The sequence below is a fragment of the Ooceraea biroi genome, chromosome 1, assembly GCF_003672135.1.
Source record: "Ooceraea biroi isolate clonal line C1 chromosome 1, Obir_v5.4, whole genome shotgun sequence".
NCBI lineage: Eukaryota > Metazoa > Arthropoda > Insecta > Hymenoptera > Formicidae > Ooceraea > Ooceraea biroi.
In genome coordinates, this window is record NC_039506.1 from 19,779,201 (window position 1) to 19,805,530 (window position 26,330).

Here is a 26,330-nt window from a genome sequence, read left to right on the forward strand (position 1 = left end):
CAGCCGCGCGCGTATATTGCATTAAGGTACGAGACACCGCGCCGATTAAACTGTTGCTGCGCCGCGCAAAAAAGATCGTTCTGACTGCGAACAACGCGTATACGTGCGAGAATCGCCCGCATCTACGACATATTTAAAGCGCACCCGTGCGGTAATAGGATGGTGGCGCGACGAAAAGTGGTTTCGAAGTAAACCCCACTTAACACCCCTCGGTGTACCGCTTTCTAATAAATTCCTTGGACGAATCACCTTCGTTCCACCGTTTTCCCCAATTTGATATCTCACTGGAGCGTGGAGGACCGTTTGCACCGTCATACAAATTATCGCGAATCGCACCGACAGGAAACGAAAACTGAATTCTGAGAATGGAATGCCGAGTTGAGCCGAGTAACTCAAATTAAGGAGCCGCTATTTCTCCCTTCGCCCGTATAATCGCGTACGCACGATATAACGTACGTGTATGATTAAATCGTCGATGGGCGAGAGCAGAAAATCGAGCCCATTAAAAATTTAATCGCGTGATACGACGTGTTGGTATAACCGGAGGCCATTAATTCAGCGAATTTCACGGATTACCGAAGCGTAAATTTTTGAGGCACGATTTCCGAAACAGGCGCGGCCGTTTTGCCCAAGTCAGCTAAAATTCCCTTTGCACGCGCGAATCGCTCGTGCGTTCCCGATCGGCAACGCACAAAAGCCGCGCTATCTGCGCTCGTAGCACAGCGAGATCGTGACTCGAATTGGTAATCAGGTCGGGTATGCACGCGGGTACGTAAGCCGCGCTAACGTCTTCCATGCAAATAGATGCGACTTTGCTACGTTTGCACGCGCGAGAATCGTCCGGCACTCTCACAATCCGCGAACGCGACGAATAAACCTGCGTCGTCCGGGCGAAATTGCGTCTGCTGCGATGCAGAATGGGATATGCATGACGATTGCATTCGAGGATGCTGTTTCGAAACGACCCGTTTGACTGCATGAGAGCTCGTCTTGTGCAGTTCTGGCGCGCGTTTCTGTGCGATGCTCATCTTACTTGATCTCTCAAATGACCGTTCGTTTCGCTTTCTATGCGCGTGGCAGATCGTTGTTAATGAAGATTGGTATCATCAATCTTTTCAGGGAGCACTGCGTACGATTCGTACAACTACATGGCGGACAACTTCCTTGAACACACGTCGCCTGAAATCGGACCTTACTTCGACACCATGGTGTTGTCCAACGTCACCGGTTTGGCCGGAGAAACAGTTCAGTTGGCGTGCAGAGTGAAGAATCTCGGAAACAGAACGGTGAGTGTGCGTTAACAGGCATCTCTTCGAGTCGGCATCGATTCTTTCGTAGCATTAATGACCGCGTTAAAGGGACGGTAAAGGGACGCGTCCGTGAAGAATTCCCTAGTTAATTACGCTCGCGAAACTGACGCAGCAAATTGCATATCGTCTACCAACGTGTTGGAATTACGTGTTACGTGCTCGTTTATCGCGGAATTACGTGTCTCTCATGTAGCAGATCTCGAGCCTTTACAAGCGGCAACTCAGATTTCGACGGGATATCGGCGGGTGAGTACCACCGCCGACACGCCGCGAACAACACAGCGAGACTTACCCGAATAACGAGGAAATTCGAGGGTGATGCGCGGGTGGTGGCGGGTGGCATCGGCAACATTTTCGAGATGCCGAGCGAACGAGGAACCGCCACATCGTCCCCCTCGTCTGCGGTATTAACCGGCGAATTACCAGAGGAAAATGCAATGAAAATTGCAAACGACGGCGTTTACATCGTAATTCGTCGGAGAGAAAGGTCGGAGAAGGGTGGTTTAATTTATAGCGAGGTCTCTTCCCACGGATCAGCCGGAAGCGAAAATTATGCACTATTATTCCAGTTGTGCAATTATCACCGGTGCTCACGTGTCTGGAGCGACACCATAATCTCCTTCGACTCGGACGTTCATCGTCGGTTGATCGAATTAAACCGCGCCGTCATCCCACCAACCATCCTTGCCGTAAAGTAAATTTTCTTCCCTTTTCCTTTTCGCTCCCACGGTTAAATCAGTGTTTCGAGTGGATCGGTAAATTAACTCGAGGGCGGACACACGGCCCTCGGGGAATTTATCTTCCGCTCCTGCGGGACCTCCGGGCGTCCTCGACCCCGAGTATTAACGGTTCGCGGCGCTACTCCGGGGATTATCGTAGCGGTTAAGTAGAAAAGGACGATCTCCGCGTCGGTCGGGCCGCGTCTTCACGCAGACTCAGTCGCAGTTTTAATCCCGCGGCTCATCTCTATGCAAAGCCTGGCCTCGCGTTTACGTCAGCCGCAACTACGTGTGTACCACCGTCTACAGTACGTTCCGTTGATATCGCGCGCTTATTCGCGCGCGTTGGTGAGCGCACGTACATTAGGTTGACGTGCCGGAAGAGCGCAACGCGGGTCTCTCAACCACGACAATCAACGTTCCATTAAAAAGCGGACATCGGTGTCGTCGGTATCGATTTACGATATCGTTGCTTTCTACCGTCACGAGTACACCGAGCATGCACGTGTGCGCGCACGCGAGGGTGGATTAGCGTCGCGAGGGAACATCGATGGTACCGGAGCTGCAGCTCGCTCGCTCGGGCGGAATTGCACGAGGGGTTCTACGAGCCGCGAGAAAGCCGCAGCTGAGATATGAAGAAAGCCAAGAACCGATGAAGTCACGTGAAAAAGTCGCGCCTCCGGCAACGAGACAAGGCGCCGAGAAAATAAGCGCGAGGAGGTGATATTAACTTGGAGAAGTCGGTCCTCGCGAATACAAAAAGACCCGGGCAAGAAAGAGCAGCGATCGCCGTTATGGCAGCGGCGCGGCGGTGCGTTCTTGGATTTTATCCGCTCGCATATTTCTGCTAAAGTCGTGTGCGCTGCGGTGCTCTGTTTCTAGCTGCTCTCTTTTTCTCCTTTTCTCGTACGCGCAGCGCGCGTATCGTGAATTTTATTATGCGGAAAAAGTTTCCTCCCGGCGGTCTCCCGACTGGGCGCGATGCCTTCTTTTTTGCGAAAAAGTATATTAACTGCGACGCCGGGCATATTCGAGCGACAATCGTATTAGATCGGCAACCGGGGAGCTCTCGCAGTTTATACTTCCGATTATGCTGAAACGCGCGTACGCTCGAGAGTACCGCTCGAGTTGGATTCGATTAACGCTGCGATGAATTATCGCGCGACATATTATAGCGCAGCGTGTGGAATAACGTTACGCAGCGTTTCCACATAAATATTAGCTGAGGGAACAAAGCTTTTAACTGATCCTTTCTAAGCTTCGCGTTTCAAGAGGGTAGGGAGAATCACTTACGCCCCACGGTTAATGTTAATTAATGTTTATGGCAGCGGGTCCTGTGCATGAAACGCAAGACGCTGTTTTGAATACAAGCATTAAGACAAAAGAGCGTATATAGCCGGGAGCATTAAGTGAATCACGAATTAACGAACAATGATACGCGTTTGCGCACGTAAAATTAATTAACTGTAACTGCGAGGGTAATTATCCGTTCTCATAGTTATTTTCGCATAAATAAATGCCCAGTTATTTACCACGCGCGCGATGCCAGAATCAGAATCGGCTATATTGTTTGCGGTTCAGTCAGGGCGAGATATTACAGGACAGGTATACGGTTTAACGAATGCGACTGCGATTCGTTCTTGTTCGAAATCGAGCGCATCCAAGCGAACGAGCACTCGACTGCGGCTCGAAGACCGACATAATCTGTTTAAATGGCAGTAAAAACCATTGAAGCTATCAAAAGCAACCGAGGTTCTGTCGTTACAACGCTATTCCCCGCACGTGGGGAAATTGCTCGGGTTACGGATATTATGACAGCTCCGAATCCATCGGCGTTGGATTTCGCTCTAATTAACGGCTTTGAGAACTTTCCGGCGTCATCGGCGAACTTGGTGAATGTCGCCCTTTGCGCCCTTCCTGCGGCGCCATGCAAAGTTTGTATTAAGGTTATCAGACCGACATAACGAACGTTTCCCGTACGTAATCCCGTAGCGATCGATACTTTCCTGATTCACGGGGCTACCAAACCTACAATTTGATAGAATTTTGCGACGAGAAGCGAGTGCGGTCCAATGTGATTCAACGATTTGAATTATGTGATTAACGCATTTCGTATTTTGCGTCCCGCCAGTGTCTCAATTATGTAACGCGCTTCGTAATTTCCAGCAGGAGCTAAACGTGCAAATTCGTCGCGCCTATTCGCCTATAAATAATTGTCTAGTACCGGGGAGTCGTCGTTGCGCCCCGAGATTGTAGTCGTACATCACGGGGTTATATAGCATTAAACAAAGACATGAAGTATTCCAGCTGCGGCGAATCTACTGCACTCGTAAATTTCTCGGGCTAGGAAAAGGGAGAGCATAAAGTTTTATCGTCCAATCTTACGAGCAACAGGGCGTGAGGAGCGGTGATAGTTAGCGATACGTGCGGCTCGCGGGAACTCGGGATTTCTATGTCTAGATTCCAGAGGAAGTAGCATATTTTCGCCAACCTGTTGTTAATCGCGAATTTTTAGTAAAATTTTACAAACACGCTCGCATCACGATGTTTGTTGCCTATAGCACTGCACACAGAAGGAAAACATTGAACATGAAAAACATTTATACATTTGACTGAATAAATAAATCGTTTCTAATACAAATAATCTGATCCTCATTCCTTCTCACAGATATCACAAAATTTTTCGACTCGTTCAATCTAATTGAAAAGATAAACTTCTTTTGTTAATTGCGTGCATGATTAAATCGATATTTTCCTGCTTGTTTCAGGTCTCGTGGGTGAGGCATCGTGACATACATCTGCTGACGGTCGGTCGTTACACCTACACGAGCGATCAGCGTTTCGAGGCGATGCACAAGGTGCACACGGAGGAATGGATCCTGAGAATACGGTACCCGCAGCGGAAGGATTCCGGTATCTACGAATGCCAAATATCCACCACACCGCCCATCGGTCATCCGGTTCACCTCACTATAGTCGGTAAGTTGCGGCCAGTTCATGGGAAATGTCAGGACGTACGATAATTTTCATGACAATGAAGGCGCAGGAGAATTCGCGTCGTAATTCTGTTCTGTCGTAATTCAATTACTCGTCATACGATGGTGAACACACTTCACTGCACTTTACTGCGCAGTCACTTATCACACACATTAAATTTCAAACAACATTACATTATTCAGAAAAGTGCCGGCCGATTAGAGCGATATTCTTCGTAACGAACGTTAGCTAAATATTGACCGTGTCGTTAGGCAATTGCACGATTAAAGAAAGCGATATCATTAAGCAAAGAGGGATATTATTAACTCGTTTGAAAGAGATAATCCTCTGGCGGAGAAAATTCAATTTAATTTGTTCTGAATAATTCGCGCGGTCGATATAACGTTCTCGTCATACCTCGTGCGGCTCTTTAAAGCGATCCGCGAGATCTTGTTTTACGATTACGGACGTCGCTGCATAGATCGAGAAATCTAGAAAAGCGACGGTAAAATTAAATTACTTGGCGAAGACCGAGGGCGTACATCAACGACAGATAAAGACTTATTTAAGCAGAGACAGCTATCTGAATCTCGCGGTCTCCGCTTGGAGATCTGCGTTTAGTTCTGCGCGCATCCTCAAGATTTATCGCGATTTGTCGAACACGGCGTTAACGTGCTCCGAGCTTTCATCAAGGAATACCGACCGTTTTGAATAATTCAAGTGGCATGAAAGGGATCGAGAAGGAAAAAAAGAATAGTACTCTCGTAACTTCGTCCTTCGAACTTTGCTGATCATTTTAAGCCGGGAAAGGTAAAAGGCCGTGGCACGTGGTAAAAGTTACAAGTTAGCAGGCCTCGTGGGAACTAACAGACGATCGAGAGAATTATATAAATCAACGCGAGTTATAATTCCGAGGGGAAAATTACGGAGTGCGACGCACGTAGCGGACGAACGTGGACACTGTTGGCGATCTACGAGTTCCCGGAGTCGCACTCGTGCACATACGAGAAAAAACGGGAGTTCCGTGATTTTGCGAGGAAATGGATGTACGTTCTGGGACGCACGAGTCCCGAAAGAAAGCGGACAAGAGCCATTTTATTCATACAAATGCCTCCTTAGGACAAATGGAATACACGTTCCCGTAGGAAAGCCTTTATTAAAGTCGGTAGAGTAGCTCTGCACAAAATAATTTTTCGGAACGAGATAGATCCTTATCTCGAAAAATTTCGGAGCGCCATACTTTAAATTTCATACGATTCACACACGAGCGGACGAGAAAGCGCCATCGAGAGGTATTGATCTAAACAAAGCAAGATACAATCAACATTCGCGTCTCGCGCCAACAAATTAAACGACAGCCGTTTCCTCCACATCTGAATCGACCGTGAACAGGGATATTGATCGAATCATCCGAAATTCGTGGACAATGCAGCATCCCTCTCTCGATTCATCAGATCCCGAGTCGCCAAAAACTCACCGCGATTGGTCTTCGAGGGATAACATTGTCAGAGAGTGGAGGACGTTTCGCGAATACGAGTCACGAGCGTGGCCAATTATCGCCAAACCTAATGAAGCTCTTTCGAGAAAACCGAGACAGGAAGACAAACCTGCAGGAAGAATAGACAGCCACCTTACCGATCTCTTTCTTGCCTCCGTATCATCCATCACACGATGTCTTTGCTCTTTACGTTGCATCCTTCTGCAGTTTCTTGTCTCTCTTATTATCGCCTCGTACCTGTCACTTTTTCGTCTCGTTAAATTCCACCAGTGTTCTCCCCCAGCTTTCTCGAAGAAAAAAATTCCCCCGATTCTTTCTAATATCTTTGGAAGCATATTGCAATTTAATCACGACGATGCGAACTTGTGACAAGTGAAAGTGCCGAGACTCAAAAGTTAAACAACAGCGGATTCTTCGCAACTTCCTTTTCACAGCAATATCGTTTCACAATAATTCAGAAAAATTCCGTGCGCGATTCTTTTTATTCTACCAGCGAAAGAAGAATTTCCCAAGTTCCCACGATTTTCCGGAGGGGTGTCAACCTTGCAATTGCCGCTATCTTGTTCGTCAATTCCGGCGAAAGGACGTCTAAAGATAATCACAGAGTAGTCAGGGTCTCGTGAATGGCTGCTCAATTACTCGCACGCGTGTCCGCGCGGAATGTACGTGTAATTGGAGGTGATGGGATGATCCGAAAGAAAAAATAGCGGCAAATTGCACCCGAGCGATTGATCGACGTGACTCCGGTCGGATCACCCTCTTTTGATCGTCGCCCCGTTTAATAAAGACGCCGAGCTAGTCGACGACGGAACGGATCGAAAAACAATAGTCGACCTCTCAGCGGCATTCTTGGCACGCGATGCCCGTGAAATTGTGGCGACAAATTGATCCTTTCCTGAAGCGAGCGATTCCTTCTCGACGTTGCGAATGTTCGCCGTTTCGCCCCTCGCTACCCCGATCTGTGCCAACTGCCTGAAATGAAGAACGCACGCGATTCCGTTCCCTTTCTCGCCGTGCCGAGCCTCTCTCACGCGCGCGACTTTCGTCTTCCCTTCGCCTCGTCTCTCCGCATCCGGAAAGACCGCGTCGTTGCATCCCGCTGTCGCGATTGATGTCGCCGGGAGCTTACATCGTTTGACTTGAAAGCTCGATTTTTAAACGGTTCGACGTTAGCCGTGAGAGAGGCGACGTGTAAAAACGAGGTCGGAGTCTCTTTACGAGTGTGTCCTCCTATCGCAAAATTCGAGAAAATTCCAGAGCCAGAGCCTTGCACATTGACGTCGCACGGTCGCAGTCGCCGTCGTGTCTGTTATGCTCTCATAAAGCGATAAAATCACGTAGGTCGCACGGCGTTTACCTCGACAGTTTGCATATTATTCGCTCGTTATTGCAAAAATCCTCTCTGGGAATTTACAAACAAGACGGAAGAAAGAGCGCGGCTCCTTATCGTGCTGAAAAGAGAATCTGTTCTCGGTGAAATCATCTTTAAAGATATCTCGCTTCCAGCGAGTCCAATTTTCAACTCGAGTCTCCTTAATTGCACGACGAGCAAACGGTACTCATTCAGTTTGACGACCTCCTTAACCGCTCACTCGCGGTCCCCATAATTTCTGTTATCGCTCATATGACGATCGGTAAAACCAGATCATTCGCCCTTAAAAAGAAAACGGCAGAAAGCAATTCGTTATGGACACGATACCGTTTACCGATATTAACAGTTAAAAAATGGTTTTTGTTGGTGGCCAGCCTTTTTTTCACGGCGGTATTACCTCCCTTTTATCTCGGGGTCGCCCACCGACTCCTTTTTATCTTTCTCTCTATCTTCCACTTCATTTCATTGCCATCTAGAAGGGGCAATAAAGGACATGAAAGTTTTATCTTTTCATTTGCTCCTCTTTCTTTCTCTCTCTTTCTCTCTTCTTTCGAGTTTTCGCTGGCAGATTCGCCAAATCGTTTGATAGCTAAACACAGACGCATCACCGAGGATACCGCGGGCGGTGTTCCCTTGTTAAGATCGCTTAAATAATTCACCGGATCGATAAGTGAGTTATTTACAATCCAGATTCAGTCCGGTTCTCTCATTAAGCCGTCGTCGACTCGTTCGTTCGCGAGCTACGGCATGATGTTCATTTCGCGAGAGAGGCGGAACGCGTCGCACCGCGCGCAATTTGCTCTCGTTACGGCCGATCGAACGTACGGCCGTCAACTCCTACGGTGGCGAACGCACCGCCGAAGGGCATAACGAATGAATCATTTGCATCGAAAGCCACCGCGCGACGTTTATCTACCATCGACACATCTGGGACCGCGGTGACGCGGTCGTTTTCGTCTCTTTTTCGAACACTCGTGTCGGCGGCGGTGACCGTTCCCAATCGCGCTGAATCGATCGCAAGGTCCGTACGATAATTTCGCGCACACACACCAAGACCCTCAAATGAAGCCGTAACGATTCATCATTAACGTACGATCGATCGATTAATTAGTCAGTTTCGCCGTAAGATAAAATGCTACCACGTTCTACGTTCCTCCTTTTTCAATTCAATTTATTTCGCTCGCATACGTACCCTCCTGCCCCACCACGGTCATTTTTACAAAAGTCCGTCTATATCTGCTCACCCCGTATCGCCGTTTAGTTCCTTCTTCCTCCGCCGCGGAGACTGAATTTAATTAAAAACGTTATTTTTTTACTCCAAACACGAAAATAACTCGAATGAAGGGAAAAGATGAAGAGATATATGTGATGATTCACGGACGAGGGTAACTGTCACCACCATCGAATCGAAAGGGGGACGAAATGAGACATTGACGATTCTCCGTTGAAATCTCCGTGCTTTTTCGAAAACTTCGTGAGACAATTTCGCTATCACGTCGCGATATAACTCGCGAACGTATCGATCGTCATCAAAGTTTGGACGTTGCGTCCGCCCTCTGCTTGCTCGTAAGCTCGGTAAAGCAATACAGCGTTTTCGTCGGGAATCAATTTCGCGACCGTCACGTAGCCGGTCAAGTCGTTTCTCATTGACGTTCGCAGGAAGTAAGAGAAAAAGGAGTCTCGAGAGTAGCCGGAGGAAGTGACGAAGTGCAGGGTGGCCGGAGACGAGTGCAGGCAGCTCGTAGTTTTCGTTTGTCGCAAACGTGCGCGGAAAGTTAAGCCGTGCACATGCGGCATAACGAATTTACGTTACGTTATCCGCGAGTGTGGGAAAGTTCCTTAACCGTTACCGAGCGGTACTCCGGGCTAGCTAGGGCATTAGGCAGCTAATTAGCGATCGCTAATTAGTTTGCGCACGGACGCGCAAACTAATGTTCCCCTTCGGTGGAAGCCGCGCGCTATCGTTGCGCCGGTGTCGTCCGCGGAGAAAAGATAAGCGCATTATCATATCATAGCAGGTGCATTGTATTGCAATTAACTTCGATCAGGCTCGTTTTACGGAGAGCAATTAGTTTGATCCTTTTAAAAAAATTAGTTTTTAACGCGTATCGCGCGTTATAAAATATATATTACACGATCGATGCGGCTGCTACTAATTATCGCTCGACGTTTTGTCGATTAAAACACGTTAAACCTGCCAAGAATAGCAAACGCGCGGAGGCGGAATTAATCTAGGATAATGTATACTTTGATTACACGTGAAATTTCGAACATTCGCTCGGCCGCGGTGAGCGACCTGATGAAAAATGAGACGAATTAAACTCATTATCGTCGTACTTCCGGCAAGTGGTATTAATAACTGCAACGCGCGGTAATAATCGGCTATATTTCTTTACCGAGTTCTCGCGGGCGGCGCCGCTACCACCATCGGTTCCTTGGCGAACCGGCGATGAGAGCGTTCATCGGGCGTTCCGTGCATTTATCCGCGAGGTAAGTGCTAGAAATTGCGGGTTGTGAGAGTCTCCTTTGAGAATTAAAGAGGCGTCCGCGAATCCATTAAACGCAAATTTATCCGCCGGGTCCATTAAGGGCGCGCGATTACCGAGATTATCGCGGCGCAGCGTCGTCGCAGCGTGAAACTCGGTACAGAAGTAAACGCGGTTATATCCTCGCGCCGTGCCGCCGCACCTTCATATTTCCGGCCCGGAGATTCTCGTTAAAAACGAAAAAGACGTGCGGCCAAGCCACTCGAAACGAGGCGAGCAAGATCCGTTGACGATGTACTCGTGCGAGTAATAAATGCGACTAGCTTAAACGCGACGACGACGATTCGAATGTAACGGTCGTTTCGGCGAGCCTCGAATTCAATAAGCGGAAACTTGGTTTACGCGCATCTCAGGGATTCTGTTCCATCGCTATCCGTTTGCGAATTAATGCCATCCACGCCGGCTGGCAATGCAAATATGGCAGGTGGCTCTCTCTCTCTCTCTCTCTCGTAGTGATGTAGTGTACTCAATTTGTCAGAGTTTTGGGGACGCTTCGGTTCTGGCTCGTTCGCGCAGCCGGTGGGTCAAACCACCGTTAGAAATCCTCCGTGCACATACAAGTTCGCGGTGGAACCTTGTGCAAATCATACGACGGGATTAGGAAGTGAAATACACGGAGTGGGTGGTTTCCCGGAGAAAACTAGATCGAGATAATCCCGCGGAGGGATCTATACTCAGAGGGATCTATACATATTGTGTAGGGAACGACAATCACGAGCGACATCGGAGAATTGACGGTCCACGTCTCGAGAGAGAAAGCGAGAGAAGAAGCGAGAGAGAGAGAGAGAGATGTGTCGGACTAAGTATTGGAGAATCTCTGCAGAATCTAATTCATAACGCCGAGATACCTCACGTTCCTTCAATCTCCGTATCGACTACTGGCTGTTCCTTAGCAAACTTCGTACAATGCGTTGAATTACACACAAACGAGAAATAATGAAAATCAGGCAATATGAGAATTGAAATGTTTTCCCATATTTTAATTCCCACATTGTTCGTTTCTTGTTCATCTTCCGCACGTTGATTGAAACGAACGCAGCTTATTTTTCGAGAAACAGGAATGACGATCATTCCTATGCTTTTTCCTCTTTCTCTTTCAGTAGAACACACGTTGGTACACCGGTTTATAACAGTTTGTTCGTTCGCCGGTTCGTTCTCGCAACTCGTAAGACTCGTAAGAGATATAAATTTCGCTCGGAATAATGGTGCCTTCGTAACGGTTCACCGCGAGATACGCGTGTACCATTTATCTCAATTTCGCCGTTACGTTCAGATACGGGCACATCGATTGGTGGCGTGGTGTAACGTAATTTTTGTCACGGCAACAAAATTGCGTTCATCGAATTTTCGCGGCTTTAGCGTCACTCGCGCGGGCATGCACGCGAGCGCATCGAGCTTCAGCGTTTTAATCCTACTCTGGATACTGTGTTTTACATAGCGTGCATTGAATGCCCGCGCGATTGAAAGCGCTTTAGCGTTTTAGTGGAAGAATGTGCGATTTCGCGATACTTTCTCATAAATATTAATGAGGAACTTGACAGATTGCCAGTTTCGCGATGGAATACGCTCGCGCAATGCACTCAAACGCATGTATCTCGGAGGACATTGTGTGTGATGCAACAAAACATCATGGTTTCGCTTCATTATCGATTAAAACCGCGTTAGAGCGTGATAAACGCCAATAAATATTCCATTCCAGTTAAAGAATTACGAGTGAGCGGCAGCCCGCGTCGCGTTAACGCACATTCAAGTAACGATTAATACGCAATGGAAAATACGCCCCTTCCTGTTCAGGTTCGCGTAATGTTGTAAAATATTCACCGGCAGGGTTCACGGGGTTAAGAGAAACGTTACGTGAATCGCCGAGTCGTATCGCGCGCATATCAAACACGACGCTCGGACCTGGCCGCTCGTATTTCGCTCGAGCACCGCAAAAACACAGCGTACATGGCGTACTTAAGCAACCGGCTACGGTACGTAATTACAATGCCACGCCGGTAAGAGTCCAGGTACGAGTATTGTTATCACGATGATCCGGTCGGCCTGTACTTTGTAATTACACGCCGCGGCAAGCACGGCAGCCCGGCCGGGCGGATCGCCGCCGCGACCGGAACTGTAGTCATTGAAATTGAAGGTTTCGCGTTTTCCATGGCGCCTCGTTAATTCGTCACGATGACGTTTTCGTGCCGTATTACCGATAAATCGCATAACGTAGCGGCACGTATCGTCGCTTTCACACCGGCAGCTCTGCAACCACGACTGCAAAATAAGGGTTGGCGCACGCGCGCGGTCGGGAGAGGAGATAGAACCGACCGCGATTTAATTGCCGTTGCACCCATTGGTACGCGCACCCGCACTGGGAAATATCGCTCTTTTTTTCCAGCGATCCGCGAGTTCGAAACTAATTAAAAGTCCGACCGCCGGCGATTCCGTACGCCGAAGCCGGCAATTTCTCGCGCTGTGAACGCGCAAGCTCGCTCCCGCTTTTTATTGACAACTTCCATTACACCGGAAGCGGATCCTTTTCTACCAGCACGGTCGTTACGCGACGCGAAAGATCGTCCGTCGCTGTCACAATCCATCTTGTTTCCCCCCCCCCCCCCCCCGAGTCAATTCCGTCAGAATCAGATCTGCTCTTTATCAGGCAGTTAGATTCAATCACCGAGCTGGTCCGTAAGTCCTCATGATGCTCGCTTCCGCGAGCTTGCTGGGGATTACTCGTCGGAGTTACCGATAATGGCGGCTTTTAACGGCAGCACAATGGATATCGAGATTCCTCTAATCATTAAGAGTACATGTATATATGTATATTATATTATATATAAAAAGAGAGAGAAAAACGAATCAATCTCGAGGAAATGTCATTTAATCCTATACTCGTTATTTCATAAGAATATAACATTGCTGCGGAAAAGCGGTTGCGAAGTATCTACATTAAAATGCACAGCTATCTATCGAGCAAGATGATGGATACGAGTGATCAATACGCTCATGCCAGAACAGAATTATTTCCGAAACTACGTGCAGATACGGGAGTAACTCGTCAGTTGGTGTCGATTACGCAGCGCTTTGCATGAATTATGACGGAAGAGATGAGATTGCGTTATGTATGAGATCAAAAATCGTTCAGAAGCGCCGCTGAAACGTCTTCGTCACCGAACAGGTTTCATATTTATGCCCGAAGAATTTTTACGGAACATCCGAGTCTATATCTATATTCTCAATTCCCAAGTCGTATGAACGTAACGATAAAAGCTCACGGCAATCGAGAACATCCGTTACTGTTATATCGGCGTAACGGTGCGGTAGCAATTTCCGGAATATTGTTTAATCCGGTTTTCGATAATTTCCCCATCGTTCTTCGTTGAGTCGAGCCAATGTATGCGGGTCTCAGGTATCAAAGATGACTTCAAATTTGGAACTTAAACATGAATATCAGTCAATCGCATGGCGACTGACAGAAACAAAAATTTCAAGCACAAAAGAGGCCGTAAATGGTAACATTTTCTTCTATGACCTCGTCGCACAGCTGCAACAGAGTGATACGTTTACCGATAGCAATTTTTCAGGAATCCCCTGCATTATGATAAAATGGATGCTTGAATCCATAAGCCGTAAATCGCACTTCCTCCCACTGGGGAAAATTCATCCTCGGTGACGTTAACAACGACTTTGAACTATTTTGAATATCTCGTTGAGAGGTCGGAATGTATCAGCGCCCGAAAACTATTTTGCAGCAACGCGTATCGCATGTACCGCGATAATGCGGAAATGACACCTTTTATCGTGCTCGAACGGCGACGTTATCTTTATTCGGCAATAATAGCTTCTCTCTGTTAATTATAACGTCACTTTTTCCATTTCCGAGAAAATCGTGTCGAGCCATTTCCTCGTCGCGGCAAGATAAAAGAATCTTTATATAATCTTTATATAATTATATCTTTATATAAATACATACAGCTCCAGTAAATTTAGTAAGACGGTAAATTCAATTAACTCCGATTGTTCAAACGATTATGAAGGTATGAAAAAAATTCGGCGCGTCTTGAAACGGCGGAAGTCGGTTTTCTTCAATCTTATTCCAGCTTTCGAGAATTGGAAAGTTTGTTTAACTCGCTCAGTGATTGAATCTCCCTCTGATTATAGATTCTTTGGGGCGGAATTCGGCGATGCCACCGGCAACGACCACGACATTATCGGATCAGTTATCGTTAACGGCAGATATAACGCATATAACGGCGGGACGATTCCTACGGAAGCCTCGCATAATCCGGTTTCGATAATCCTCTCATCGTCGCGCGTACATTCGTACCGGCGTCGGATAGACGTTCCCCTAGAAAATGGAGCAGGATTAACGGTCGCGTGGGCGAAGGGGTAGTACCGCAAGGCCGGAATAAAGTTTCGTTAGCTCGATATGGCGCCGAATGATTTCCGATCCTGGCCGGTGGCCAGGTTCCTTCCGGTCGGTTTGGTTGAAATAAAGGATGTCATATTGAGAATTTGAGAGGAAAGTAACGGCCCCGGTCGGCCGTGCCGGACACCATTGTAAGCCGCGGCGCACGCGGATGCGGGGGTGGAGAATCCGGGGGTTTGCTCGTCCGCGGACCTGGAAAACGCCATTCTACCAGGATTATCGCGGACGATAAAATCGCTACGTCGTCACGACGGGGAAATGAACGCTCCTCGGGTTTGTTAGCCGATCGCGGTTTCAAAATAACCGCGAGCTTTCATCGAATGTAGCCGCTCGGGATTGTTTTCGCGGTCGGAGGAGGAACGGATGTACCGCGAAACGTATCGGGCCGATCAGTTTCACCGACTGTTCGTTCCTGCTCGCTCAAGAGAATTGCTGATAAAGACATCCGTAAAAAGTCCCGTTTATGAACGTTGCGCCGCACTGCAAACGTCAGTCTCCATCATGAAGCCGTCTGCTTCTCTGATCGGTAAAAATGTGAAAGATTTCCTCCGTAAAGTTACGTCGGTATACCAAGCAAGTAATGGGTAAAGATAAACGCGATTTGTTAATTCACAGGACTCTCTCGATGCAATGTATTCTTTTGCAAAAATAAATATTCAACGATATGCCGGCGTGGTCTCATTATTGTCGGTGCGCGATACGCGATCGCTCTCGCAATCGGCAGCTGCGAGAGCAATTAGAATTCCTAATGGTCGCGAGAGCGCTTAAGTAAGTGGTAGTAACAGCGCATTATTAGGGTACAGATACTCGGAGCGGCTTTTCTCCGGGGGCCGAAACTCAGGGGCAGTACTTCAGCTAAGAATCTTGCTATTACCATCGCCTTTTGTGTAAATGGCTCTTGTTCGGTAGTTCAGCCGTAGTTCCCTTATGGGCGTGGCGTGGAATCGCTTGCCGTGCGGCGAGTATCGTAATGCAGGTGGGCATCCCCTCGGCTCATGGCCGGGAACGCATTCTGATCGCGTTAGTATCCAACGGCCAAGGCGGAAGTGCCGAGCTATCTCATCGCCGATAAGACATTAATCCATAAAATATGTACGCGTTCGCGGTAATGGTCGGGGGAGGAGATGTCGATTGCGAATATCGAACGGGGATACGCGCGTGTAACGTATATCGCTATGCATGTATTTGGATAGCTCGATAACGCGATAATGTAACATCGCGTGGTCAGGAATAACGAGATTTAAATAACGTTTAAATAACGTTCTATACTTTTTGTGATATTGGGTCTGGCAGTACAGAAGAGGAAAGGGGGAAAAATGTATATTGGATTTGCTCTTTGTCTCTATTCGATTAAAAGTATTATTATAGCATCGAGATAATACCGCGCGGGTATAACGTAACGTTACGTGTTCAGCTCCGAATGGTTCGATAACGCGATGTGACATCACGATAGGAGATCGCGCGATACCTACTGAGGAATAACACAGCCGGTGCGCGTTCTACGGCTTTCTACGGTACTGATCCACGGCACAAAAGAAAGGAAAAGAGGGCAAAGAATATACTACATTATTCTTTCTCTTCTCTCTTTCTTAGTCCAGCTAAAAATATTTTCATGATACAAAAGCATACGATAGCATATGAAGGAGAAACGTGCACGCGGAAGTAGAAAACGCACGACCGTAGTCAGCCGAACAATTATTCGCTTCACCGCCTGTGGACCGCAATGTATTACCTTATCGTCATTTTAACCCCGCCGTAAATGACGCGTCTATCGGGGTGCGCGATCGCACGCAGTGCTCCACCATCGGCTGACGTACTGGCGAATGATGCGCGATCAGCATGACACGGTCTCGGATATGCACGCGTGTTGTACACACAGTAGTGCTACCGTCACCGTACACTGTATATACCTGGACGTGCCGTGATGTAACGGACACAGTGGTCCATGTCAGTCAGTATCCATGCGGTGGCTGCTGGGCGGCTACCACCGCCATCGATCGCTGCGTTCGAGCGCAATCAATTTCTATCGGCAATGGCGCGAATGGAAGATTATTATCGGCGTAGGAATGCCCGTGTCCGGGCATGAAGGGATGGACGTATGGACGGCTGGACGGACGAGCCCTACAGCGATTCGCGCTCCTGACGATATGGCGCGTAACGTATGGGACCCCATAGCTCGTGTTCCGCACGATCGTTCGCTACCCAACCTCCTCGGTCCCTCTGTCTCTCTGTCCCTCCCGCTCGTTCCCGTCTCTCCCTGTCCCCGGGCTGGCAGTAATGCATTCGGCGGTTGCACCGGTCTTGTCCTAACTTATACCGTCAGCTGCGTATGTCTGTCAGCTTAATGTTCCTGATCGGTACCTACGGACTGGCCTCGAGCCTGCATCACGAAAAATGATCCGCAACCACGTCACCGAAACGCGGCGGTCTCGCTGCGAAACGACGTGATTTATCGAGCGGTTGTGCTTCACGACGACGAGGAAGGCTTTAAGGCAACGATACCGTTTATATAATATGCTGAACAGATCTGCTAGAAAGAAAGAAATTACTGCATCGAAAAGTAAAATGTGTCATTACATGTCGCATCGAAGCGTATATGTGTGCGAGTCACACGTTGAGGATACGGCAGGACATCTTTTTCTGGTCGGCGTGAAAGGGTAACAAGCCATCTGGTAACGATACGGAAGCGACAGTGGTATCGGACGACTCGCAATCCTCGTTCCGGGATGGAGAAGCTGCCATTCCTTCTTAGCCGAACGTATTTCGCGGAGGGAGCGGCGATTTACTATCTCCCCAGCTTGTTGGTCCTTTTTGCGGACTACGCGACGGAGTGGTGATTCAATTGCGGCCGAAGTCGCGGTCGGGCCACGTACGCGGTCCGCCTTCGATTTATTTCTGCTGGCTTTACGCTCCGGGGATGAGGCGACGCGGTGATCGATCAAAGACGAGCCGGGATCGATACGCGGTTAAAGGCGTGGCTGGCCGGCTTCTCGATTCACCCTCTTCCGAAATTTAGGAATTCCGCCGATGTACCTCGCGGGTATTCGTGGTCAAGAGGAGAACGAGGGAATACCGAGGGTACCTCAAAGATTTTGGATCTAAGGGTTAAGAGGCGCTCTCGCCGTCGAGTGTGGGATCTATATCTTATGCATAACGTTTTATGAATATATTTGTGCCTGTAAACCGACCCTCACACGGACCGCACATTGTTCCTTTGGCGAACGAGGACGACGCGGTCGAGGAAGAATAACATTTAGTAACCGCCTTTCAGACAGCACATTTCAAGTAATGCTGAGAAAATACCGTCAAATGAGCCGCAATTTTATGCAGACTATCTTTCCTTTTTCCGCGACCATGCCACAATAACGCGTTTCAAACAACGATTTTAAAGGCGGATATCAGCGAAATTGACCCGCCTCGGCGTTTCCGGCTTCGTGATGCGGTAATATCGAGGCGGCCATAATCGACGACGGATGAAGATCGACGGTCGAATTCCCGGCGGATCCGACGGCGACGGTACAATTGAACGATGTGCACTGTCGAAATAACTGATCGTTTCGCTTAATAGGCGCCATCGTTCGCGAGGAGTCGTTGAATTCTCGAGATACCGGCGGCGCGGGTCGTAAAACGACCTGCGCTTTCATGATGAGCATTCGTCCAGTCGTCCGGAGGGACATATCGCTCGGGAGGAAATGAAGCGCTCGCTCTCTCTCTCTCTCTCGCTTCTGCAAGGCGTATCAGGAACCAGGGCAGTGTCCACTGACGCGATCCTGACGCTGGTTGCTGGAGGTGCTTGTCGCACAATCGAGCAACGCGTCAACGGGAATTCCGGACCATCGTGGAATCTTCATCTCGGCGTGACGTTGTTAGGGGTCGCAAAAACTCTTCCCTCTTGCAGGTAACGACCAACTCCTCGCGCTCTCGTTAATGCCGTACCTTAACGATGCTCGTGTTCTCTCCTTGTCTTCTCTCTCTACCTCTCTGTCTCTCTTTTACTCTGACATCCAAATGGCAAAACCAAGGAGAATACACCGAGTTCCTGTGACCAGCAGCTTCGTCGAATGTCGACGATACTCCACTACAGCTTGCACGACCAACGTGCCGAAGAGAATTACTCCCTCGTCGTCGGTGAACTCGGTATTGTCAACTGAATAATGCAAAGAACGATCTTGAAGATCTTGTTTTACGAGAAAATCAGTACCTTTACTGAAAAAAACTCAAATCTTGGAAGAATGTCGAAAAATATACGTGACATAACATATGCTTCAAGACTTTAGCAGAAATTAAAATCTTCGTTAAAAGTACGCTAACACGAGCGATCGTAGCAGGAGAATCGGTTCGATCGGAGCAAACGCGCAGTACCTCGAAATGAGCATCGTACGAGCGACTCCATTGAACGACACTTTATGTCGTAAACTTGGGAATAACGCGGAACGCGACGAGCCTGAATATGGCACGCGCGTTTGCGAAAAGTCATTACGCGGAGTAACTCGTCGCGAATAACGGCGCAACATTATTTGAGGAAGACACTTAAAGACCCCGTTCGCGACGCGATCGTTTAATTCGCTCATATTTCACTCCATCGAGAAGTTGGACAGTAGCCCGGCTCCAGGGGGGAGTGGGAGCGAATGTCGGCGATGCAAGTAATAGAAGGAAGCCGACACTCGTGAAACAGTAATAAGCCGTTGCCCCTTGCACGCGGCTATCGCCGTCCATGATGTTCGCGTCAGTATTCTGGTATTCTCGGGGAGGAAATGAAGATCTTTCCCCCGTGCCACCACCACAGAGACCGCCGCCGCCACCACCACCGCCGTCCGCTTCGCAAGTCGGTCAGCGAACGGCGGAGGAAGTCTCGAAACTGGTTTGTCGGATAATTGAGATCCACCAATGGGATTCCGAGAAACTTGGGGAATCTCTGGACCGACAGACTGTAACGATTCTGTGTGTATCGCGGACGCGGAGATTCGCCTTGGTGGTATTTCTGCCGGCAACAAGATTTAACGACGGTGTGAACCGAAGAAAGAGAAACACGTTTCCCTGCCCTCTCTCTTCCCTTCGGACAATCGACATCGACGATGTTTTCGGTCATTGATTCTTATGGGCAGCGGGACAAACATCCGGACACATGGTATTGTGCCGGACACGCTGCTATCAGCTTCGCGGAAATTAAACGGGGCATCTTAACGCTTCGAGATACTGTCGCACAGTGGCTGGAGATATCGATACATAGTCGCGCAGAGCACCAACCGGTTTGAAAATGGGATGAATCACTTCAAAAGAATCCGTACATCTCACGGTTCGACGATTTCCCTTCCGCAATCTCGTACAAAGCGAAACTCATGGACGGAAACCCCCTTGGTCGATCTGAAATCAATTCATCGATAATTCTTTCATGGGAAAACCTGTTTTTTTACGAAATATTAATAATGTGAGCTACTGCTCCGTGCAATTATTGTGCATTTTATACAGTGATTCCTCTTGTTTATTACAGAGCCCGTGACGGAGATAGCCGGCGGTCCGGATCTGTACATCAACAAGGACAGCACGATAAACTTAACGTGCTACGTGAGAAACGCTCCCGAGCCGCCGTCGACGATAATTTGGAGTCACAATCACCAGGTAAGGCGGATCTCGTGACCTGCCTCGTTGTGAGCGACGATTTCTGTCCACACACTGAAAATCGGCCACCGAGTCCGTAAGCCACGTCGTGAGAGGCGCGCTTTCAACCGAAACTCATCTGAATTTCATAACCGGCGCTGGTCGGCGGACAATCCACGAACGTCGGCACAAACAGAAACATTTTTCATGTTTCGCGGTCGTTAAAAAAAGTCGTATGCGCGCGTACGCTTCCATCGGCCTGGCGCGCGGTATATCGATTGGCAGCTGGGTGCTCTCGTTTCTTCGAGCGTGCGATATTTATGGCGGGCAGCGACGTACTTTCTCCATACTCGCGGTGAGATGATGTATCTCCGCGCGATTCGCCAAGCAACGCGCAACCGAGTCGCAATTAAAAGATTCGCACGCTTCCGACGAAACTCGCGCGACAGTACGAACGGCTCTTCTCGTTAAACAACAGCCGTGTATTTTAAGCTTCTCGTGCAATTAAATTACAAATAGACGAACATCCTCGCGCAACCAGCGCGTTATGTCAGTTTCATCTTGCTTTAAGAGATTCTCGTGATCGCACTTATTTCCGCGAACACGCACATACAACTGCAATAGTCAGCCGAGACGGTTGCATAGACGTCGTTTTAACTTGTACTTTCGGGAAACTTGTCGCGAAATGCTTTCTGCCACTCGGGAAAGACACCCACAGTCGCCACTCTTGCTTCTTCCATTTCTCACAAAGTGCCTTAAACCTCATCCAGTCACGTCAGAGACAGATGAAACGATTCTTGTCTCCTGTCTTCTTCCGCAAGGAAGTAATTACCCCTCGAGTCGCCCAATTATTCATCACTTGCATCACAAATGTCCACGATTGTCAATTGCCTTGAACGAGTACCGAAATACGCGGAAAGTCTGACAAATAACAGAATTGTTACTATTATCTGCGTTAATAACTTTTATCTTTTCGTATTTTCGTCGTTCGAATTGATATGTTGATATATTGATCTCAAAATATTATAATATTATAATATTTTGTATAATAAACCACTATCTAATGATCACTTCATCAATATTTGCACATCTCTAGGTCAAACAATCGTGACCGCGAATCTGCCATACTAATTTGTTATTAATTAAATGTGATTAATTAATTTCCGTAATGTATTCTAATGAGGCTTATAAAACAATCATATGTGTAACGATTTGTGTAGCCGAATTGGCTCGTTAATTACCCATTGTCGTGAAATTCGCTAAGCATTTCTCGTTACGATGAAATTAGATATATTCGGGAATTAAATTATTGCAATGATGCATTGCGCTGTTCCATGAACGTAACAAAAATGTAAAAAACATGACAATCAATCCTCGACGCTAATTGAATTCTGCCCTCGCAGTTAGCTCTAATAAAATGCTCTCTCATCATGATCAACGGACTTATTATATATAATTGTTACATTTTTCTGTTTGAACAATGTCGTAAATAATATTGTAAACAAAAAAATGGGTCGCAATATAAAACATAAAACATGTTCTGTGTAAGCTTTAATTAGTATCGCCGAGCGATCCATAATTTCGGTCGCGTGATGTAGCCGTGCATTCTATATCAGAGCGAAATTACGGGGAAAATGAATAGTCTCGCGACTGGAAAAATGGTACCGGGAAAAAAAGATTTCTGTCACCGCTGCGAACATGTTTCACGTCGACACCTCTCCTCGTCCCGATCCCGCAGAGTAGCTCTATCCGTACCTGATCACGTCAGAGGCAAATAACGCGACGTGCTTTTTATCCTCCTTCTTTCGCAGGCGATTAACTTCGACTCGCCGAGGGGTGGCATCAGCCTGGTAACGGAAAAGGGACCCGTGACTTCGAGTCGTTTGCTCATTCAGAAGGCGATCCAGAGAGACTCCGGCCTTTACACGTGCTCGCCCAATAATACTCATCCCAACAGCGTGCGGGTCCACATAGTCAACGGTAAAGGAAAAATGCCAATTTCGCTTGGCAAACGGACCGAGCTGCCTGCGTGCAGGCATCCGAACATTACTCGTTTAGACTACAGTAAGACGTTCCTTAAAAAAGCCGAGACGGTCCAACAAAGAAATTCGACTACTTTCGAGCGAGCAAGTAAGCAAGCTTAGTACAAGATACGCGGCGTAATCCGTGCAAGAAGATACATTCTTGACGAAAGTGGAACAAAATTGTCACAGTAATGGTGCCGTTTATAATTCACTTTGATCGCGAATGAAACGATTAATTCTCAAAACGCAACGTCGAATCATAATAGAACAATGTTCCGAGGACCGTCTTCTTGAATGCATACAGAGAGGCATCTCACGCCGAGCTTGTAACCGGTAAAGGGAGGACGACAGGTTCGCGCGGAAGCCTCGCGGAAACGGCGTTCTAAATACCACCTGCTAAGAGCGGCGCGGCCGCACAAAATACGGTATTATAGAGCGTCGCGTTTGTTTCAGAAGAACACCCAGCGGCGATGCATCACGGCAGCGGCGACGGGATGGCCGCGACGTCGCTTCCGGTCGTCCTACTTCTTTGGGCGATATTCTAGCCGACGTTATGCGGCACTCCGGGCTGCAACACGCGCTCCTTGGTCGCCCGACCGCTTCTCATGAAACCAGCCCGGTCGAAGAGACTCCGCGTCGCGCGGTTTTGTCTCCCCGAGGGATTCAAAGCGCATTCGACGCGCGTCCGCCTCGCGAGAGGAGTTGAATCTCTCACCGCGGGGGTCTCTCTGCATCTCGCTATTTCTCAGACTCTCATTCATCGAATCTTCCACCGCGATCGATAGGAACGGAAGTTCGCCGGCGAAACTTCTCACGACACGATTAAGTCGATTCGACTTGCCGAAATCGGAATTGCTCGCGGTAGTTTCAAGGTTGTCATTTTGCAAGAAAGAACATCGTCTGGAATCTTGCCCCAGTACGGAAACAAAGTACGAAGTCTTTTTCTGCTGCGGCCAGAGTCGCGAGTCCATTCCCGCCGTCTGGAATCTTTCCTCACTTTTCGAAATAAAAGTCGTCCGCAAAGAAAGAGAGTCTCCCACACAGAAAACAGACAACCGTGCTAATATAACGCGCGACTGAAAAGCGATTCAACAAACAGTAGAACTGTAGAACCGGCTCTTGCGGATGAGAGAACGACGATCCAAAGAGTGTATCGGAAAATTTTGTTTTATTACGGCAATTTCGAGCCAATTTGAAAAGAAAATTTCTGCGCGTGGTATTTGCCGTGAAGTTTGCAAATTGAAAAAATAAAAACAATTCGTAGAATCCAACAAGTTCAAAATTGCACACGCGGTAACATATTTTTCAAATAACTCTGAAATGTCGAGTCGAAACATACGCGCAGTCGTGCGTAATTTATAATAATTTGGGTATATCTCATTTATAATAGTATTAGCTATCACGCCTATGCCGTTTCCGCTAAAAAGCCGCGAACGCGAATGGCGCCCGTTATTGCAGTTATTACTCAATTATTGAATGCACTCGGTACACCGAGCGCTCCACTCGTTGCGATTGTCAACAATGTCTCGGCTGCGCGACTAGTCTCGAGTGCATGTTCGAACGTAATCTCGTTATCGGATTATTGATTGTCACGCGAAGCATGAGTTGAAAGCTGTCGCTACGATCGCAAAATTTTCTCAATTACGAGCGCGCCGAAAGAAGCCACCACGGGTGTCAGAATGACGCTTTGGTGACGAAATTTTATTCAACGCGACGGATAATGAGACGTTTAAACAGAATTTTCAATAAGCTCAGAGAAACATGAACTCATTCTCGCTCGTGTAAATACGGGTAATATTTATCGGGAAAAACGCGGATTAAATCGTCTCTTTTATTTGCGCCGATCTAATTTGTCGCGTTGCTCGCGAAATTTTTGCACAAAGATAAAACTGACGCTATATTAAAAAACCGTGATACTGCGAAAACTGAAAAGAAAAATGGATTTCGGATAATATAATTGGCGCGAGAGAGAGGAAATGATTCTGTTTTTTTTCGACAACGCGACAATATCGAATTGTATGACGTATGAGTGCATCCGGCGAGGCAGACGCTGCGCTGCGCGCCTCGCACATATCAGATGATAAAACTCGCTCAACTTCGGGAGTAAGGATAGACGCGCTGACGGCCTGTGGAACGTATAGAATCTGAAACTTGGAAACTTGCGTGCACGCGCGGAGAAAAAGGATGGTTTCCATGCAGGTACGTAAATATAACGGGTTTTTCCAAGCTCGCTCGTACCTGCGCGAAGAGGGCAGGTTTATTCACCAAACTTATAATGGCCCTTTCCGACTTCCAGGCGGATTTTTATCCTCGTTACGGTAAAAACGTATTGTTCGAAAGTGCATTAGCCTCGGTGGATTCGAACACGCGAGACGATCTTGAGACTGCTTCGTTTCCCGCCATTGAAGGGACATTGTGTCCCCCGTAGCGAACTGCGTTATCGTGCCGGAAGTGTTCCTCGTTTCTTCGGGAGAACTTTGCTCGCGAGAACATTGAAACGACTTCGATATCCCCCGCTGGCGATGTTCTTGTCGCTGTTAACGTCCAAGACCGAATTTTCCTTCTGCCAATGGGACCATCTAACCGGAGTGCGCTGGTCCAATCGCGACGTAACTCGCATTAATCCATTAACGGTTAGTGTCTCGTCCTTGGATGCGAGTACTTTTATGATAAATGAAATTAAATAAACGGTAATGTTTGTTCGAAATTTTCACAATTTTATTTCGAAAGCGATTTACAATGATAAAACCAATCTTGTATTGCTCGTATAAAGCAACAAACCAATCGGATTTTTATAATAATAAGGAACCTTTATAATTGTGAAAATTGTTTATAATATAAGATCCTGATGACATGATACAGTCTTTAATGGATTAAGAATCGGCACCGAATATGCGCCCAAACGGTCCTACACGATTACTGTACATACGTTAATGAAACACCGTAATCGTAAGAATATTTCGGTGTCAGTCTTTCATCTAGCTCGTAACGATGCCGAGACTCATTGTATTTTCAGGATCTTTCAATTAGTACACGACGTTGTATGTTTTTATAGAAGATAGATGTATGTGTGCCTCTAAGGCAGACAGCAAGAGGAAAAATGGAGAAGAAGCTTAGACACTTGAAGTTTCACTTCGTCTCGAAAAAACCTTCTTCACGAGCCTGTGTATTTTCGCCGAATTAGCGTCGCGGACTGTGTGTCGAAGTGTTTTATTTCGCAATTGTACGCATTTAATAAAAGAATGAGATAAACTGACTAAAAGGTACGAGTGACCGCGCGCATTCTCATGTCCATTATGCTTTCGCCTCGGCCGACTTACGACAATCGCGGATTTTCGCGATAACTCGTTATTCGCGATTCTTCTTTGCCTCGCTGATTACCGGCCAGCGTCGTGTTTTAAGAGAGCAGTTTTAATTAATACTTGAGTCAACGGACGCTAATTACCTCCCTTTACAGTACGAAGACTCTTTCACGTCCTCCTCCTTTTCGCTGCTTTGTAATGCGAGCCGGTCACCCCGCTCGTTAAATTTCACCTGCTGCGACCGTAACTTGGGCCGCAACATCCCCTTTGCTACTCAAACGTAAAGAGTTTGCATCTCGCGTTTGTGTTCATGAGATTGGAAATGTGTGTGTGTATATGTGAATGTGTCTGTAATTTTCAAGAGACGCTCTTTATAATGTAATAATGTTGCTGCTTTTCAAGCGAAACTATGATCAAATCGAAAGCCTCTGGACGATAATTATAATTATTAGTGAAACATGAAATATACAGATTCGCATAAAGCGAGCTCCATGGCAGAGAATCAACGGCAGAGAAACGTAAGTACCTCTAAAACACTTCCCTAATGTTCTTATACGCGATGACTACGTAG

At 47.5% G+C, this 26,330-nt stretch overlaps 1 protein-coding gene across 9 annotated transcripts in view; it reads left to right on the forward strand.

Annotated features, from left to right (window-relative positions):
- The window catches only part of LOC105277972 (zwei Ig domain protein zig-8), a 50,802-nt gene extending 25,082 nt beyond the window's left edge, over nucleotides 1-25,720 (forward strand). For 8 of the 9 annotated variants that reach the window (XM_020031228.2, XM_011336733.2, XM_011336735.2 and 5 more), the window contains 5 exons: nucleotides 1,120-1,286; nucleotides 4,798-5,008; nucleotides 20,327-20,454; nucleotides 22,245-22,413; nucleotides 22,911-25,720. In XM_020031228.2, coding sequence (XP_019886787.1) covers nucleotides 1,120-1,286; nucleotides 4,798-5,008; nucleotides 20,327-20,454; nucleotides 22,245-22,413; nucleotides 22,911-23,002 — 767 coding nt within the window. In that variant the 3' untranslated portion in view covers nucleotides 23,003-25,720. The remainder of the gene's footprint in view (nucleotides 1-1,119; nucleotides 1,287-4,797; nucleotides 5,009-20,326; nucleotides 20,455-22,244; nucleotides 22,414-22,910) is intronic. The other variant, XM_026974092.1, reaches the window with a different exon arrangement.
- The last annotated feature ends 610 nt before the right edge of the window (nucleotides 25,721-26,330 follow it).